Source organism: Perna viridis, chromosome 2 (assembly GCF_037379345.1).
Source record: "Perna viridis isolate PV_CMFRI_1.1 ecotype Kerala chromosome 2, ASM3737934v1, whole genome shotgun sequence".
Classification (NCBI taxonomy): Eukaryota; Metazoa; Mollusca; class Bivalvia; order Mytilida; family Mytilidae; genus Perna; species Perna viridis.
The window spans coordinates 12,328,430-12,345,061 of NC_142446.1; the positions used below are offsets into that span (position 1 = coordinate 12,328,430).

General features: G+C 32.7%; 1 protein-coding gene across 1 annotated transcript; it reads left to right on the top strand.

Moving 5' to 3' along the window:
* Positions 1-14,081: 14,081 nt before the first annotated feature.
* On the top strand, positions 14,082-16,614 carry LOC148623661 (uncharacterized). Its single transcript, XM_088565647.1, has 2 exons — positions 14,082-14,241; positions 16,298-16,614. The coding sequence occupies exons 1-2, from the start codon at positions 14,154-14,156 to the stop codon at positions 16,564-16,566; spliced, it is 357 nt and encodes a 118-aa protein (XP_088421773.1). The 5' UTR covers positions 14,082-14,153; the 3' UTR covers positions 16,567-16,614.
* Positions 16,615-16,632: the final 18 nt, after the last annotated feature.

The window sequence follows — 16,632 nt, forward strand, 5'->3', positions numbered from 1 at the left end:
CGTATAAAACTTTACTATCTATGACCTTTTATGCAAGTATCTGTAGCGTTTTACTAATACAGATTCATTATAAAGTTCGTACACAATTTCTTATAACAGCAGACCCCCTGTGGTGTAATTAGGATTGAGTTATAAGAAGGACCTTAGTTCGTTACACCTTATGGTTGTCATAAATATTTCCCAATATCAATTACTGACACATCTGCGCCTAATCGATTGTGAAATAATAAATTTTGATTTTATCAAATAAATGAATATAAGCTGATTTTTAGTCCAATATACAAAATCGAGAGATATGTGTTAACTATGACCAGTGCTTGCATAATGTAAAAAAGACTAGATTATGTTACAACAATGGGAAACGCTATTTTGATAACGACTATTTAAAACAAAGCAATAATACCATAATGACAACTTAGGTAATTAGTCTTTTGACGCGTATGGCAAGCCGTTGTGGAATTTATTCCCCATTTATTTATATTAATAAATGAATTATTGGTATTAAGGATTAATTATTGATATCAATTAAGTGGCATTTATTGATATCAATAAATCTAACATATTTATTAACCTGTTAATATACAATGTATATTAATATCAATAAATAATTTATCAACAGGTTGATAATTAATTATTTATATCAATAAATTGTTCAATTTATTAACATGTTTATAAATATTTATTAACATGTTATTAAATCATTTATTGATATCAATAAATAGCTGAATTAATAACGTGTTGATAAAGAGGGCGCCAGATACTTCGTATATTTCGTTGGAAACTAACCGGGTCGTAAATTTTGAAGAAAAAAAAACAACAAAACCCAAGCCGTGTCGTGCCCTTAAAGTGAAGTACTTTCTCTTCAACCGTAATTATAAGATTTATTCTAACACTTAAAATTATTATATATACTAATAATTAATAAAAAAATGGATGGTCACCCCTTTGAGTGTCTTGAAGTAAGCTGTTTCAATTTCATACTGAATAATGTAGCAGAATACACACATAGACCTGTTTGGTAACAAAATATAGTGTATATAACGGGTATCTCGTTTACCGTTGTCATGTGCCGCAATCGATAAGTACCAAAATGACAATAACTTTTATTGGATGTTACCCGGCATGCAAGTCTTCCGGAACAAGATTTAATAACATGTTAATAATTCGTTCTATTTATTGATATTAATAAATGATTTATCAACACGTTAATAAATAATTATCAACATGTTAATAATTCATCTATTTATTGGTATTAATAAATCATTTATGCACATGTTGATAAATATTTATTGATATCAATAAATGAGGAATAAATTCCACAACGGCTTGCCATAGAGGCGGATCTAGACATTTTCTAGGGAGGATTCCATCTAGAAAATTATGAAAGGAGCGGTACTGACTATTAACTGCTCAATTAACCCCCAACTTGACATAAATCTAGAATTGTTTTCAACAAAAAAGAGGGGTTCGAATCCTTGGGAACCTCCCGTGGACCCATCACTAAACGTATTTGCTTCGTTTTTCTGTGTGTTTTTATCATGTAATGATCATGCTTTCATGTATTGTTATTTTTTTAACAATCTTGTCTGCAATTATGGTTTTATACTTTGTTGTCATAATAAAAATAGATTTTGTTTAGGATACAGGTACAATATTCGCTTATCACTCCGCAGTGAATGGCAGAGGTGTCAAACCTTAGAGTGACTACAGCACAGGTGATAGATACTGGTGCTGATCTACAATTTTTATACGGGGTGTTGGGGCTGGGTTATTATATGTTAAAGAAATAACCCCAATTTGAGCAAAACATTTTTTTATTCAGCCATGGACATAAACAGAAAAAATATGATTCACTATTTCTCTCTTTACTAACGATGTAGATTTTTAAATGATTTTTTCTCACGCAGGCTGATCTCTGTCTGCATGAAATGCTAACACCCTCTCTCCCTCGATAAGATAATGGTCTGTGTCTAATCTATGTTGAGTACCAGTATCGTATTGCACATCCCTGAGCGGGTGTACGTCAAAACATGGTTGCTATAAAAATATAGTGCATTTTCTTTTTGCCTCTCTACAAACTAATGTTTTGTCAAAAGATATGAACAGTGACTTATAAAATAGAACAAACATCACACTGTAAGATGAAGAACTTTTTTAAAAGAAAATCTAACACAATATCATAAAAATGTTCCACTGAAAAGGTTGGTTTGGTGAGTGCAAAACGAAAGTGAAAGTAGGGAAAATGGCTATTTATAGTTCAAGACTACTTTTCTGTCCGATCTTCGTGGACTCACCCTATTTTCTTTGCGGGAAATTATTTTTTCACATGTCCTTAGAAATGCTACATAAGTGAAAGTTTTATTGAATCAATTTGCATATTTTTCTAAAAATCCTAAAAATATGCACTTCACTATAGAAGTCTATGGGAAAATTAATACGATACTGAGACCTTAAATATCGTGCCCGCCTCTTCACATGGGATTGAAACGCTAAATTCTTAGTGAAATGTCATGTATTTTACAAGCATTATTTGCTAAGTCCCCCGAAAACTAATTACCACAACAGTTTGAGTATAGTTTTTGGGACTGAAGAAGATAATTTCTTGATAATTAAAAAGTACTATTTATCCGCATCTGTAATAAAACAATTATTATAAATATTTGTCTGAGACTATATATATCACAATGAGAAATAACGCCCCCTAAAATTAACCTAGATAATTTAGTAGGTGTTTTGGTGAAGTTTAACTTATTGGTCAGTGTACATCATCATATTTTCCATTAACCTATTGAGGTGTCGCATCATTCACCTAAGTCTAGTTTGATGACCTGGAGCAATCTGGTCATTTTGTGTAAATATTTGAGTCAATGATTTAAAAAAAAGAGTTTTGAACATAATCAGAATGCGTAAAATCAAAATCAGACATAATAATAACTATGATTGCAAACAAAACACAGATAGATTATTATTTTGTAGAATAAGCTTACGTCTAAATTCTGCAATAGTCGTGGCAATAATTTCTGATAGTAATGAGATGCGCTGCCTTTTAATTTTTATGCTATTTTGGTTTAGTCAAGATAGATAAAAATACCAACTTTTATAAATACTTTATTACCTATTGGAGGATTTTGTTTTGTAAAAAGGATAAATATGTCCATGAAAGTTGAAAGATAAATAGAGGTATTGTCATCTTAGAATATGTTCTTCAGAGACGTTGTTGATTTTGCGTTTTTGTATTACAGATAAGGAATACAAAAGTCCTTTTAAAATGATGACGAAGTGCATATAGATGTGTAGATGATAATGATATATACCAGAAATTTTGAAAGAATTATATGTTTTCTTTGGTACTGTGGATTACTGGAAGAATTAAAAGAGTAATCAAAAGAAACAACATGCGAGCGACAAAAATATGACTAAACAGTGAAATATGTACACTCAACAAAGAACATGAAATAACCAAAATAATACGTACAAAGAAAACACGAAGAAAACGAGCAACTCAGACTCCACTAAAACTGGGAGCATGGACCAGGTGCACCGATAAGGTAAAGGCCCTCTGCTTTTCTTGAAACACCCATCGAGTTGCTCATAGAATGACAAGTCCGGGGTAGACGAAAGAGGAAAGGAAAACTATGACACAGTGAATAAATCCGTTCTCAAGGTGCAGATGGATACGCCGTAACGACCCACGAGTTCATGGTGACGACCATAAAGCTTTGTAGTGATGACTTCAATCTTGTATAATCATAACCCTGTTCCAAAAGCCGAATTGTAGGAAGTCAAACAAGGTACAAAAATTACACGTAGTTACGGCACGCACGAGTTATGATATGAAAACTCCATACGCAAGAGATATTGCCACAGATGAAAGGAAAATTGATAAATACGGCATGAAGAGTCCTCGTGTTTGTCGTATAGTTTTGTACCGAATTTTTCTATACCATCGATTTCTAAATGTAAGTAAAGATACGAGGCTGCCTTGATAGTGTCCGTAGTATCCTTTATCTCAAGTTCTTTGGAGTAGAAGCGGTGTATAAAATCCCTGGAGCTATGTTTGTTTAAGGCTAAAAACCACTAATTCCACTTCCCATAGGCTTCTATGCTAATTTCACAATATTCAATGGCTTCTCTGGACTTTACCTTAACTTTAACCTGCAGATGACTATATATCAGCATGATTCTACATATGCCAGCTCACAATCCTCAGAATGGCATGTGGGGTTAGCAGACTTGCAGTGCAGTATTGGTCACCGGAAGTGAAGGGTCTATAAATAGCATGGGAAATCCCAGTGTTTTCACAAGATAGGGGTATATTTAAAAATCATTATGGAGATTAGGCTTCACATCACAAGAAGCAAAATGCACCTATAAAATGTACAGAAATGTTTTTCCTTTCAGAAACTGTTTAAATTTTTTAAATAAGATGAGAACTTTTTTCGCAGCACTATGAGGAACAGGGGTAATTTCTGCGTAGGACTATTTTTGCGTACGTTCCAAATGCTCATTGGTTGAATTGGTGGTCTGTAACCTTAAAGACAATACGTCATCTATATAGCTGAAACTGAGATCAGATGATCTGGCTAAACGATGTATTTCTTTTGGATCAGATAAGCTATTAAGTCGGCCGCATAAGAGTGAAGTAATAGGTCTGCTAGTAGTGGGGCACAATTTGTTTCCATTGGAATGTCGACCGTTTGTTTGTTGAAAAATGCGTCTGTCGCACTGGACAAATATGTTGTCGACAAAACAAAATTCCAGCATTTTGACATCTTCTTCTTCAGTATATCTGGAAGATGATTTGGAATCGTTTTTTACTAAGGAATATCTGATGAATCTCTACCAAGTACTTTGTATTTGTGTCTAGGTGTACCATCTTTTTGGGAGTAACAGTGTTGTATAATGTTTTGGGTCAGAATATTTCAACGGAGTACAGGGAATAGTAGTTAAGTTCTTATGTGAATATTTTATAAAAAAAAAAAAAGAAAACAAACAAACAAACAAACCGTTTTAATATCCGTTTTTGTCATACTTTTTATACCTTAAAAAATGATAAGAAATTCTTCAATTGACCTTAACATTTTTTTCTGAGACTGCACTGAACAAGTACTATTGGAGGATAGCTACTCTTCCAAATGCCCTGTGGACTCTGGTTTCCTACAATGCACTGTGTTTTGGACTTCTACTGTAACATATATTCGTAGACACCATATCGAATGCCAGAGTATTTATTGAAGATTGTCTGCTATATGGACAGAGTGACTAACAGCCTACCAGATCAGTAGATAAACTTCAAGAAGATAACTAGAAGAACATATAAAAACAAAAAAACAAAACAAAACAAAACAAAACAAAAAGCAAAATACTAAAAAAAACATGGCAGATGTTTTTTCAATATACAGGATATTTTAACTCTTCTAATTTTACACTCTGTATATTCTGTATCTATTAAATTGAGGATTTCTGTGTTTAGAAGTTACAAAAAAAAATAAAAATAAAAAAAATTAAAAAAATAACTTTGAGTTACATTAAGAAACCAAAACGGCTGTACATAGAATCCGTTTACGATCATTCGTTGACTATGCTGGGGCAGTATGATCCCATGCACAAAAATCAGTTACAGCAACAAGAACGTGGAGCTACACAACGTTTATGTCCAACTGAGCCATGCGCCATCAGTTCTAACTTAATTTAAATGAAAATCTTCAGAACATAGATGAGAAAGGATTCAAGACGCAATGTTCATTAAAATTGTAGACATCCTTAAGCTAGTTGGTATCTCATATTCCGAAAACAACGAAAGTAGAATCAGACAATCAACAACGCCACATATCGCTGCTGGAGCATCTACATAAGTACTGTGCAGTGTCGCACCTTATTAGTATGCCTCCAAGGCAAGTTAAAACAAGAGGCCTTAAATAGATCGAAACGCTCACCTGAATTGTATTTTTGTAAAAAAAATTGTAAAAGCGGCTATGTTTTTTCTTCGGTAAAAATTCCTAACGCTTATACCTATGGAACAATCATATCAATTTTCAATAAATTCTGTCCATTAGTTTCTGAGGAGTTTATTCTATGTAATAGCATTAAAAATAAACTAAAAAAAAAAACGTCGAAAAGGGGCAATAACTCCAACATGACTTCACATATCAACACATGGTTTTGGAGATAAATGTGAAAAACTTCTGTCTGACTCTTATGTTCTATTTTAGTAACGGCAGCCACATTTTTTTGACGGAACAAAAATCCCTACATCTATTTTATACAGAAGACCCTAAGGAACATTCATACCAAGTTTGGTTCTAATTGGTCTTATAGTGTGAGAGGAGGAGATTTTTGAAAGAAATAACATTAAAAATAGCGAAAAAATAACGTTGAAGAAAGGCAATTTACACAATTTTACCACTGATAGATCTCATTATGCTAAACACTTTTACTTAGTCTGAATTTGGCTTAACCTAACGGTTTTGAAGATATTTGCGAACAACTTCTGTCTGACCCCTGTGTTCTATTTTCAGTAATGGCAGCCAGGTTTTTCGACGGATCAAAAATCTCATCTTAGTTATATGCAGAATACCCTAATGAACATTCTATCAAGTTTGGTTCTAACTGGTCAAATAGTTTCAGAGGAGGTGACTTTTGAAAAGTTGTAACGACGACGTCGGACGCCAAATGACAGCAATAGCTTACATGGCCCTTTAGGCCAGGTGAGCTAAAAATTGTTTCTGCACTTATTTCTTTTCCCGCGTGCTAAAGTTATATGGTACAATAGTTACTTTGAGTTGTCAAATGGTATTCGTTTTTTTTTCTGTACAAATACAAATCTGTGCTTCTGTTTCCCGAATAAAAAATGCCGCTGTTCGAATGTCAAGAGTGATAGCGTTAAGTAATGTAGTATTGTTTATACCGAGTTGGCATATTGGTGATTGGAAATTAAAAGATAGGATTAAAACTTTAGGTGCCCTGAACGAGCAGTTGGTCCTATACAGAAGTAAATAATTTAAAAGAATGACAGAAAATTCAAGTCCTAGACCCTCTTAAATCTGTCTGATTGATCCTGTGCAAGTGGCCACATATATGTCCTTGTTGACATTAAAATTATCATTAAGTATATATTAAGTTGATAAATGAGGTCGACATCAAAGACATCAAAGTAATTATATAGTCAGCCTACGAATAAGATATGCTTAATTAAAATGTGACTTAGTTCATTAATTGGTAATAAAACTTCTGTGCATGAGGAAGAAGAAATTTTAGGTGTTCGTGAATAATTTAGTTCTTATTATTTCTCCGTTTCGTTCTTTGTAAATTACAGCCGTTTTTGGTATGATATAAAAAGATGACCATTAGATTCTTAGGGGGCCTGACAGATTTCGAAAATAATTTGTCTCTCATTATTTAGGAAATAAATAATCTGGCCTCATCATACCAGAAAATAAATAGTCTGACTTTGCAAATTGAGAGAAACGAAATATTCTGACCTTGGCTAGTGAATTGAAAATAAATATTCTGATCTTGGCTAGTAAATTAAAAATAAATATTCTGATCTCCGCAAAACTTTTAAAAACATTTCACTTGCTACGCTTGCCATAGTTTCATAAATTAGAAAAGTATACATGTTTAAATACTCCACAAGTTTTATACAACACCTTAATAGTCTCCAGTGGCAATATTAAATACGTGTACATAAATAACAAAATACTGAGGTAATGTATAGTAGTCCATGGGCTGGGAGGGTCCACCGTGCACCCATCAACTTCATTGTGATTTTCAGGTACCTTTATACCTCCCATTACCGAATCAATTTGTTGCCAAAGAATATTCTTGGATTCTTTTTCAGTATAAGCCTATATCTGTACCCCACTGGGTCAAAAAGTAAAGATTTTTGTGACTCAATTATTTGAGCGTCTAAGTCTTCCTGGGACAGCATGTGTGAACAAACTAAATGTAGGTATCATCATGTAGCCCAATGTCCCAACTTTACAATGTACCCCTACCCCACCGCAAAATGCTTCTGTAAATAATAGCTAATTTGGTATTTTCTGTTAAGTATTATCACGATTAATACTTCAGTGGTTCTTTTGATGAATTTTGGCGATTTTTTGTAGCCAGAATTTATCAAAAAATGCAAAAAAAAAAAAAAAATGGGATTTAAAATTTTTCCGTAAATAGACACATAAGTTCGACTCTACAAGTTATTGCTCAGCTAAAACGTCTCAAATTTAGTGTCATTCGATAGATAATTTGATTTTCTACATAAATGAACCACGAAAAACCAAAAATATTACCTCTACTCCTAGAAAACTGGTCTCAGTATCAAACATAATTCTCATTCACAGCATACTGACACTGTACAACTCATATTTTAGGCATTCATAATTAAGAAAATGATGTATTCAACATATCTGATCAATTCAGGCACTTAGATTTTCTTTGTGGGGTGACAATTCCCATAAAATCGAAAAAAATGTGAATTTTCAGAATTTCAGAATTTTTTCTATATCACCCGTTATTGTCATTTTTTTTTTCAGAATACCGTAGTTTAAACAAGCTTTTGTGTGATACGGTACATTAATATAGTGTCTTAGTTTCCAAATGAGCTCAAGTAATAAATATTTGAACTTTTTCAAGTCAAGTTAGGTGAAAAATTGCCACTCCTACCCATGAAAAGAATACTTCAACATAAACTAAAATGTAAATTTCAACTTTTGTATACTCAAATACAACTACAGTATATAATGTCTTAGCTTTCTAATGAGCCCGAATAATAAATATTTGAACTTTTCCAAATCCAATTATTTGAAAAATTGCCACCCCACCCATGAAAAAAAAGTATTTTAACATAAATTTTTAGCATACTATCGAAGTTAAAAAACAAGTTGGTACTAGTGTTTTAATTATCGATGTATTCAACATACCTGCTCATTTCAGGCACGTATTTTTCAGTTTCGATATGACAATAATGAGTTTTTCATAAAAAGAGGAATTTTCAGAATTTCATAATTTTTTTTGACGGGATCACGAATTGTTCCGAATTTGCAAGGGGCATGCCCCCGAGAAAATTTTGAAATATTAAACCTCGAATCCTGCATTCTGAGGGTATTTTGAACAATTTTTCAACAGTTTTTAAAAATTGCAATTTTCCAAGGGGGCCCGGTCCCCTCGCCCCTTGGATGCGCCACTGTATATGCATTAAAATAGAAATAGCTTTATATCAATACCTCATTTGTAAGATCTTTAATACACTGTGTGTGTTAATATAATATTTTCAAATAAAATCTTTTTAAGAAAACCATGATAGGACATCAACTTTTTTCTTACCAAGTTGACATAGGACACCATTTTCAAGGCAGATAGCCATATTAGGGTTGCAACTTTTATTTAGGCTCTTATTTATTTTTTTTGCACCGGTCCTATGTGGCGATAAATAAACTATTGCTTCAAAATATTATTCTAATTTCAGGTAATATTTTGGCCGTATTGTGTTTGTTTTTGTTTTTTTTTTGTTTTTTCTTCTTTTGAGAATATTTTCATTTTTGTCAAGAAAGTCTATTTATAGACTGAATTTGACTTAAAGATCGTCAGCAACCAAATTACGTAACCAAGGTTAACATTTCAACATATAACTACCAAAATAACACTCCGCGGGTTATTCTCCTTGCAAAGTTTGCGTTACGATATCGCTCCGCCGCCGATCATACTCCATGCCAAATATGGGATGTTTACTTTACGTAAGTCAGTGTAACGATATTAAGGCTATTTAATATGTATAGAACTGCAATTTTTCAATGATAATATATTTACTATTTAAATTTTGACACACAGAGCTGGACTATTTTGTCGAACATTCGCAGGGAGGAGAGCTCAATCGAAATTTGCCAATTTATTTCTCTCGATCTGACCCTTTTAATGAAGATGTCGGGAGCTTCTAATGACGGATTTTCGTAGCTGAAATGTAACCTGTTTGTGTAGTACGTATAGATTACAGTGGCGGATCCAGGGGAGGGTGCATGGGGTTGACACCCCTCCTTTTATTGAAAAATTTCATGCGTGATTTATTTGATCCCAGGAATTTAACTTCTGTACATAAAATGCAAGCACTGTGTACATATATGTTAATTACTACATGTACATGTACATAAATAATATAAAATGGTAAACACACATGTACATACATGTAGCAAACAAAGAAGTATTTAAAATAGAAAATAAACAGAATTGTTAAATTACGTTTTCAAAGCAGAGACATAAACAATGTCTCTGTTTCAACGGTAAGGATGAAAGGAGGTCATGTGGCATATTCATCACATTCAGTAGGTAATCTTAAACTATCAAAAAAGGGGTATCCCGTGAAATAAAATAACGTCCTTGGGATGCGAGTGGATACATGAGCCATGACATTACACATACACATGTACATGTTCCAAAAATCCAATATCGCATACCCTATATCACACCCATAGACCTATATCGTATACCCTATACCACACCCCTAGACCTTATCACATACCGTATATCACACTCCTAGACATATCTCATACTGTATATCACACCCCTAGACCTATATTGCATTCTATATCAAACCCCTTGACCTATATTGCATACTTTATCACACCCCTAGACCTTTATTGCCTTCTTGACCTATATCACCCCGCGGGCCAGTGGCTCTTGAGTTGATATAGGAGTCTCCTGTTGATACTGCATGTGATACAGATTTTGGCATGTACTATTCAGTACGGAATTTAAAGAAATAGTAATACCATGTACATGTGTATTATATCCATGTAAGTCATAATTGATTATCAATATGGTTCTTTTTCAGTACGCTGTCAAGATATACCAGATACATTTATTTAGAATGCAGATCATAAAGTGAGAAACATTATTTTTATGACACAAGGAAGACCGTTATGTTAGAAATTCTGTGGCCATGAAAGTGCATTGAAAATGTGTTGGATATCAAGGCTACCAAAAGTAGACCTTTTCTAAGAGCTGATTTTCATGGACATTCTTACATGCACAATGTACTAGGTAAGTGTTGAAGGTATACATTATTTATTCATATACTCTGTTTGTACACAGGTATTTAAAATTTTCAAAACTGGTGATAGGTGTACTGTTTTTATTGCTACTGTAGAACAGTGTAGTCATATTTCTTAGCAAAATTCGCAGTTTAAATTTGTATGTTTGTGAACAAGAAATTTACACTGAAAACTACAAAAATACATGTGCATGTACTCTAACTATGGTTACTGGCACATGCAGCACAGTATCAATTAAAGATTTGATACATGTAATTATGATATTTGTAATATAGTAATACAAGTATCTAATTTGTTTTCTGCTTTACAATGTGACATTAATTGCTCATAGATAAATCAACATTCAAGAATGATCCAGAGATTTTGAAATGGGGGTCCAAACATCATTATAAATCAGCAGGTAGCTAAAATCATACATGGAAGAAGCCCTAAAGCAATATTCTTAGCAAGCTTTCCATTTTCTGTATTTAGAATGTTTTTGTCTGGTAAATGACTTTTAAACTCATCACTTCAAACAACTTTTTATGATCTATCTGGTTATGAGGGGATGTTGTTTTAACAATGACATGTGAAGTTGCCTGTTATACTCTTACTTACATGTTTATTACCTATTATTAATAGTTATTGAAAAAAAAGATGTGCTCATGAAATACATTGTACATTTTTGTAAAGTTTGTTATGTTATTTCAGATTAATTTGAATTATTTTAGAGAAAGAAATATTTATTTTTTCTTAATTAATACAGCTGATAGGGATATTAAAAGAATAAAACCTTAGAACACTGAAATATAGTAAATATATACTATATATTAACATTTTTAATGTAGGACAAAAACTGTGAATAATGACAGAAATATTGTTTGCAAATTTCAATCAACCAGTATTGATCACTGTGGGAATATTGACCAGGTGGTTTAAAAACCAGTAAAAACCTGGTACTGTTATAACCACCCAACCTTTATTTTTGCCTGATTTGTACGAAATTATATGTACATGTAACAATATTTCCCGACAATAGGAGGTTTCTCCATATCATGTGGTTAAAATATATGTATATTTTCATGAATTTACATTGTAACATTTTGTATATATCAGACACTGTTATGATTTTTTTTCCTTGATTTCTTTTCAGTGGCTATCACTTAGAAGTTTCACTAGATGAAGTGAGAAGAAAGCAAAAGTAAAACAGACCGTTTCTGTGCTGGGACACTATTTAAGCATGAAACAAAGTTCATGATTCTCAAGTCTGGTACATGTATGTGTAGCATGAAGCAGCTGTAAATGTATATGTCAACATCTCTTAATAAAAAACTATAAAAAACATTAGCACTTATATATTTGCAAAACATAAGAGTTACTTGAATTGTAATCATACATATTTGTGAAACAATCATGCAGAGAAAAGTGAACCAAATGCACATACATTATTGAAGGCAGACAGGTATAAAACACTCAGCAAATAGTGATTCATCATTAAAAAAGTGGTACTCATGAGGTATGGGTTCACTAGTAACTTTTTTGTTTTGGAGATAAAAAAAAGATGGATTTATATTCAAAGTGCATGTGTGATTAAGACATCATATTCCCTGTATTCACCAAATACCATTGACTTTCCAACTTAATTGGAATCTTAAATTGCTCAAATCTACGAGCTACAAAGTTGTTTTTAGTTTAATGATTTTAAACTACATAGTAATTTTCACAACAAGAGTTTTTATCCTTGTATGAACTGAAAAATTCCTAGAAAGGTAATCATTTATTGTACATACCATAGCCTAATCTAGACAACAATGATAAGGGCGAACTTTAGTTTTAATTTATAACAAAAAAAAATCTACATCAAAGTGAGCACAAGCAAGGAAAAGTTGTTTGCTCATACCCCCTTGAGATTGGGCCTTTGTTCAACTTCCTCCAGTCTGCAGGATCCATTTCTACTTCATGCATCTCCAAACCGAAATTTCAAGGTGTGGGTCCAGTCTTACTTTGAAAATTCATCGAATATTGATAGTCAGTGATTCTCAGTGGAATTCATATTTTGTAAGAAATGCTGATTTAAGTATTAGGAAATTTGAGGACATCAATGTACATGTACAGCCAGGAATACCAAAAGCAATAATACAAAAGAAGATCCAAAAATATACATTGATGAACGGACTGTATAAATATACACTGCATTAAAACAAATGGTTATTCTTTAAAAAGATAGTTTTGATAGGTTTATTTTGCTTACAAGTTGGGTACATGAATGTTTTGGATTACTTTGAGGTCTTCCTTGACTCAGTGCCTCAGCACTGATTTTCTTTTCAAATGATGCATTCAGGTTAAAAATAGCAACGCTTTTCAGAAAACAAAGTATAGCTAACAACTTCCCATCAATTAACATAAAAATTAACAGGAAAAGTTTGTGCTCGCTGATTACATGTCTCTGATCGTTGGAAACCCTTCGTACCTTCATAGATGTATGGTACCTCACATACCTACGATGATCAGAACTTCAGGAGAGTTATTCGTGATGTCATCACTTACCTGTGATTTGGTTTTGGTTGGCAAAAAATCCATCGAGTGGTATGGGGCATCAACTTTAAATCCCCATAACTTTTTCATTTTTAAAGGTAATTTACAAATTCTTTTGGTTCCTACATTTGCTAATAAAATTCTTTTTATCCATGGAATTTTTGAATGAATATTCCGTAATTAGATTATATGTGCATAAGATTTTATTTGAAATTTTATACGAAAATGGAGGTTTACATATAAATATCAATACAAATTTATTTTTCAAGTAAAAGAATTACATATTCACATTCAAAATATGAATAATTTTATCTAAATGAAACATTTTACAGAACCACAATTGGATATAAAATAACAAAGTAATAAAGTTTTGAAAATTGGGATTCTGATCATGAAATTGTCAATTGTTTATTTAGTTGTTAATTTGCCAATCAATTTGACACATAATGATATGCAAATTAGTGAATATGACATCACTAATGAGATTGGCGAACTCTCCTAACGATGTTGGAACGTGGAGTGCTGTGAACAAAGGGACATAATTCAATAATATTTTCCAAATTAGTGTATAGTTGTTTACTTCCGGTAGGAGATGAAATGAAAAACCCTCATAAACTCGAAGTTGGCCCACCGATTCAACCACTTCATGATGAAATCAGTTCCAAGCGCTATTTGGAGTCCCTAGGTTCAGTATATATTTTAAGGCATTTTAAAACTGATTAACTAAAGGTTCAATAGATTTCCATGCTAATGTTCAGTTTAAGTCAAAATCTAGGACATATCTTATCGATAGTTCTAATAATGATTAAAATGTAGCTTCGGAGCTATGCTTCTTTACATATATTTTAACAAACAAGCCATTTTGGATAAAAAAAAAAACGTCTTTAAAATTATAATTTCATCAATGCTATCAACACCTACCAAAATTTTCATTTGAATCAGATGATTTGTTAGTCCAAGTAATTGACTCCTTATGGCATGCCGTTGTGGAATTTATTACATATTTATTGATAAAAATAAATTGTCATTTATTGATATCAATAAATATAACATTTATTCACATGTTAATAAATAAATATTGATATCAATAAATGATTTGTCAACATGTTCATAAATATCAACATGTCAAAAATTATTAAATCATTTATTGATATCAATAAATAGATGAATAGTTGAAAAAGAGGATGCCACTATAGATGGTTTAATCATGGTCAGAAAAGTTTTTGTAATTGCTTATTTTATTGGATATTGCCCAGCATGCAGAATCTGTATTTGATATATGAGCAACTCGGCGGGTGTTTCTAAAAAAGCAGAGGACGCTTACCCTACCAGTGTACATGGTCCATGCTCCCAATTTTTGGTGGAGTCCAAGTTGCTCATTTGCTCTTGTTACTTTGTATGTATGATTTAGTTACTTTGTGTTTTTTGTTGTTTGTCTGTTTTCCATGTCTGGTCTTTGTCCCTGGATTATATTCTTTTGAATACTGCTATAAGCTTGGGTCCCTTAGTAACAAAAGTAAATGAGCAACTCGGACTCCACTAAAAACTGGGAGCATGGACCAGGTGCACCGGTAGGGTAAGCGTCCTCTGCTTTTCTAGAAACACCCGCCGAGTTGCTCAAAAAAAGTCAAGTCCGGGGTAGACAAACGAGGAAAGGAAAACTATGACCCGTTGAATAAATCAGTTTTCATGGTGCTGATGGATACACCGTAATGATCCACGAGTTCATGATGACGACCATAAAACTTCTGTAGTGATGACTTCAATCTTGTAGCAACATAACCCTGTTCCAGAAGCCTATTTGTTAGAGTTCTAGCGCAATACAAAAAGTCTGTGTAGTTTCGGCAAGCTCTAGCATAACGAGCAATGTCCTAGATTTTGACTTTAGTGTAATATTAAAGATACTGGAATGACCTAGATAATCATGACTTCCCAGCTCAAGGCATTTTTCTTAAATCTGACGTTTACACCTCACTTACAGGGAGATGACCAAGCAAAATAAAAATTAGTCCCACAAGACTTTGAATCAACGAACATAAATCCCCAGGAAAAATCTTCAAAATATTTCAATTTTAAATTAGAACAATTCTGAGTTCAAGACCAAACATAAACGCAATTTTAAAGGTTTCTTTTTTGTGATGTTTTTATCCTTAAGGCCCCAAAAAATATGTCTGTTTCGGGTTTCCCGACCGACCCTAATACATTTTTTCTCCAAAATTGACAAAATCGGTAATTTTCGCCAATTTCCGGTATAATGCGGATCATTTCCGGTAAAACCGAAAGTACATTAAAAACCAGGTAACAATAGTGTTTGAATCGGAGACTTATTTATATCACGTACATGTAAATCAAAGCGTAGCTGCGAAACGTAGCTCTAACTATTTTTTTGTATTTTCTAGATCGCAAAATCATAAAAAAAAAAAGATCAAGAGCTACGATTTCGCAGCTAATCAAAGCGTAAATATAGTGTACTTATATTATTAATAGGTGAATATGTTAAAAATTCAACTTTCTACTAAAACCATACACTTTCATGACTTAAATGTGATGCTATTTTACAAATATAGGCTCAACTTTAGTCGAGAAAAAATAAAATGAAAAGGCCGACCTACCTACCCTATTTTTGGGAGGAATGTAACCCTAAACAGACATACATGTATTTTTTTGGCCTAATAGTTAATGGTTTCATTGTTCCCAAATTTACAGTCTGTTTTTAACTTATTTCTCCTTTTATTATCTAGAAAGACGTCTTAACAAAGTGAAAGGAAAACAAGCATGTGAACCAACAGCCAAAGACATGATATCAGCCTTAGAAAAGGTGAAAGAAGACCAAATGCACCACTTGTTAGACAGTTCAAACGTTACCATACAGTCAGACAATGATCTTGGTAGTGCCATTGTCAATAAAAATCACACTGGCAAGCAACAAAATATAGAAGAGATCGTTGCCATTATCCATCAAGATGTTCTGTCAAAAGAAACTGGAGAAAATAACACAGAAAATGTATGATATAAAAACTGTTTTGATTATGGTATACATATTAAAGTTATTAAGTTATTACTCTTTCTATATGCC

Excerpts from the sequence above, each read along its gene's own strand:
- LOC148623661 (XM_088565647.1), top strand. The coding sequence starts at position 14,154 with ATGAAAAACCCTCATAAACTCGAAGTTGGCCCACCGATTCAACCACTT. Across the intron at positions 14,242-16,297 it reads GCGCTATTTGGAGTCCCTAG|AAAGACGTCTTAACAAAGTG; the intron begins GTTCAGTATATA and ends TTTATTATCTAG.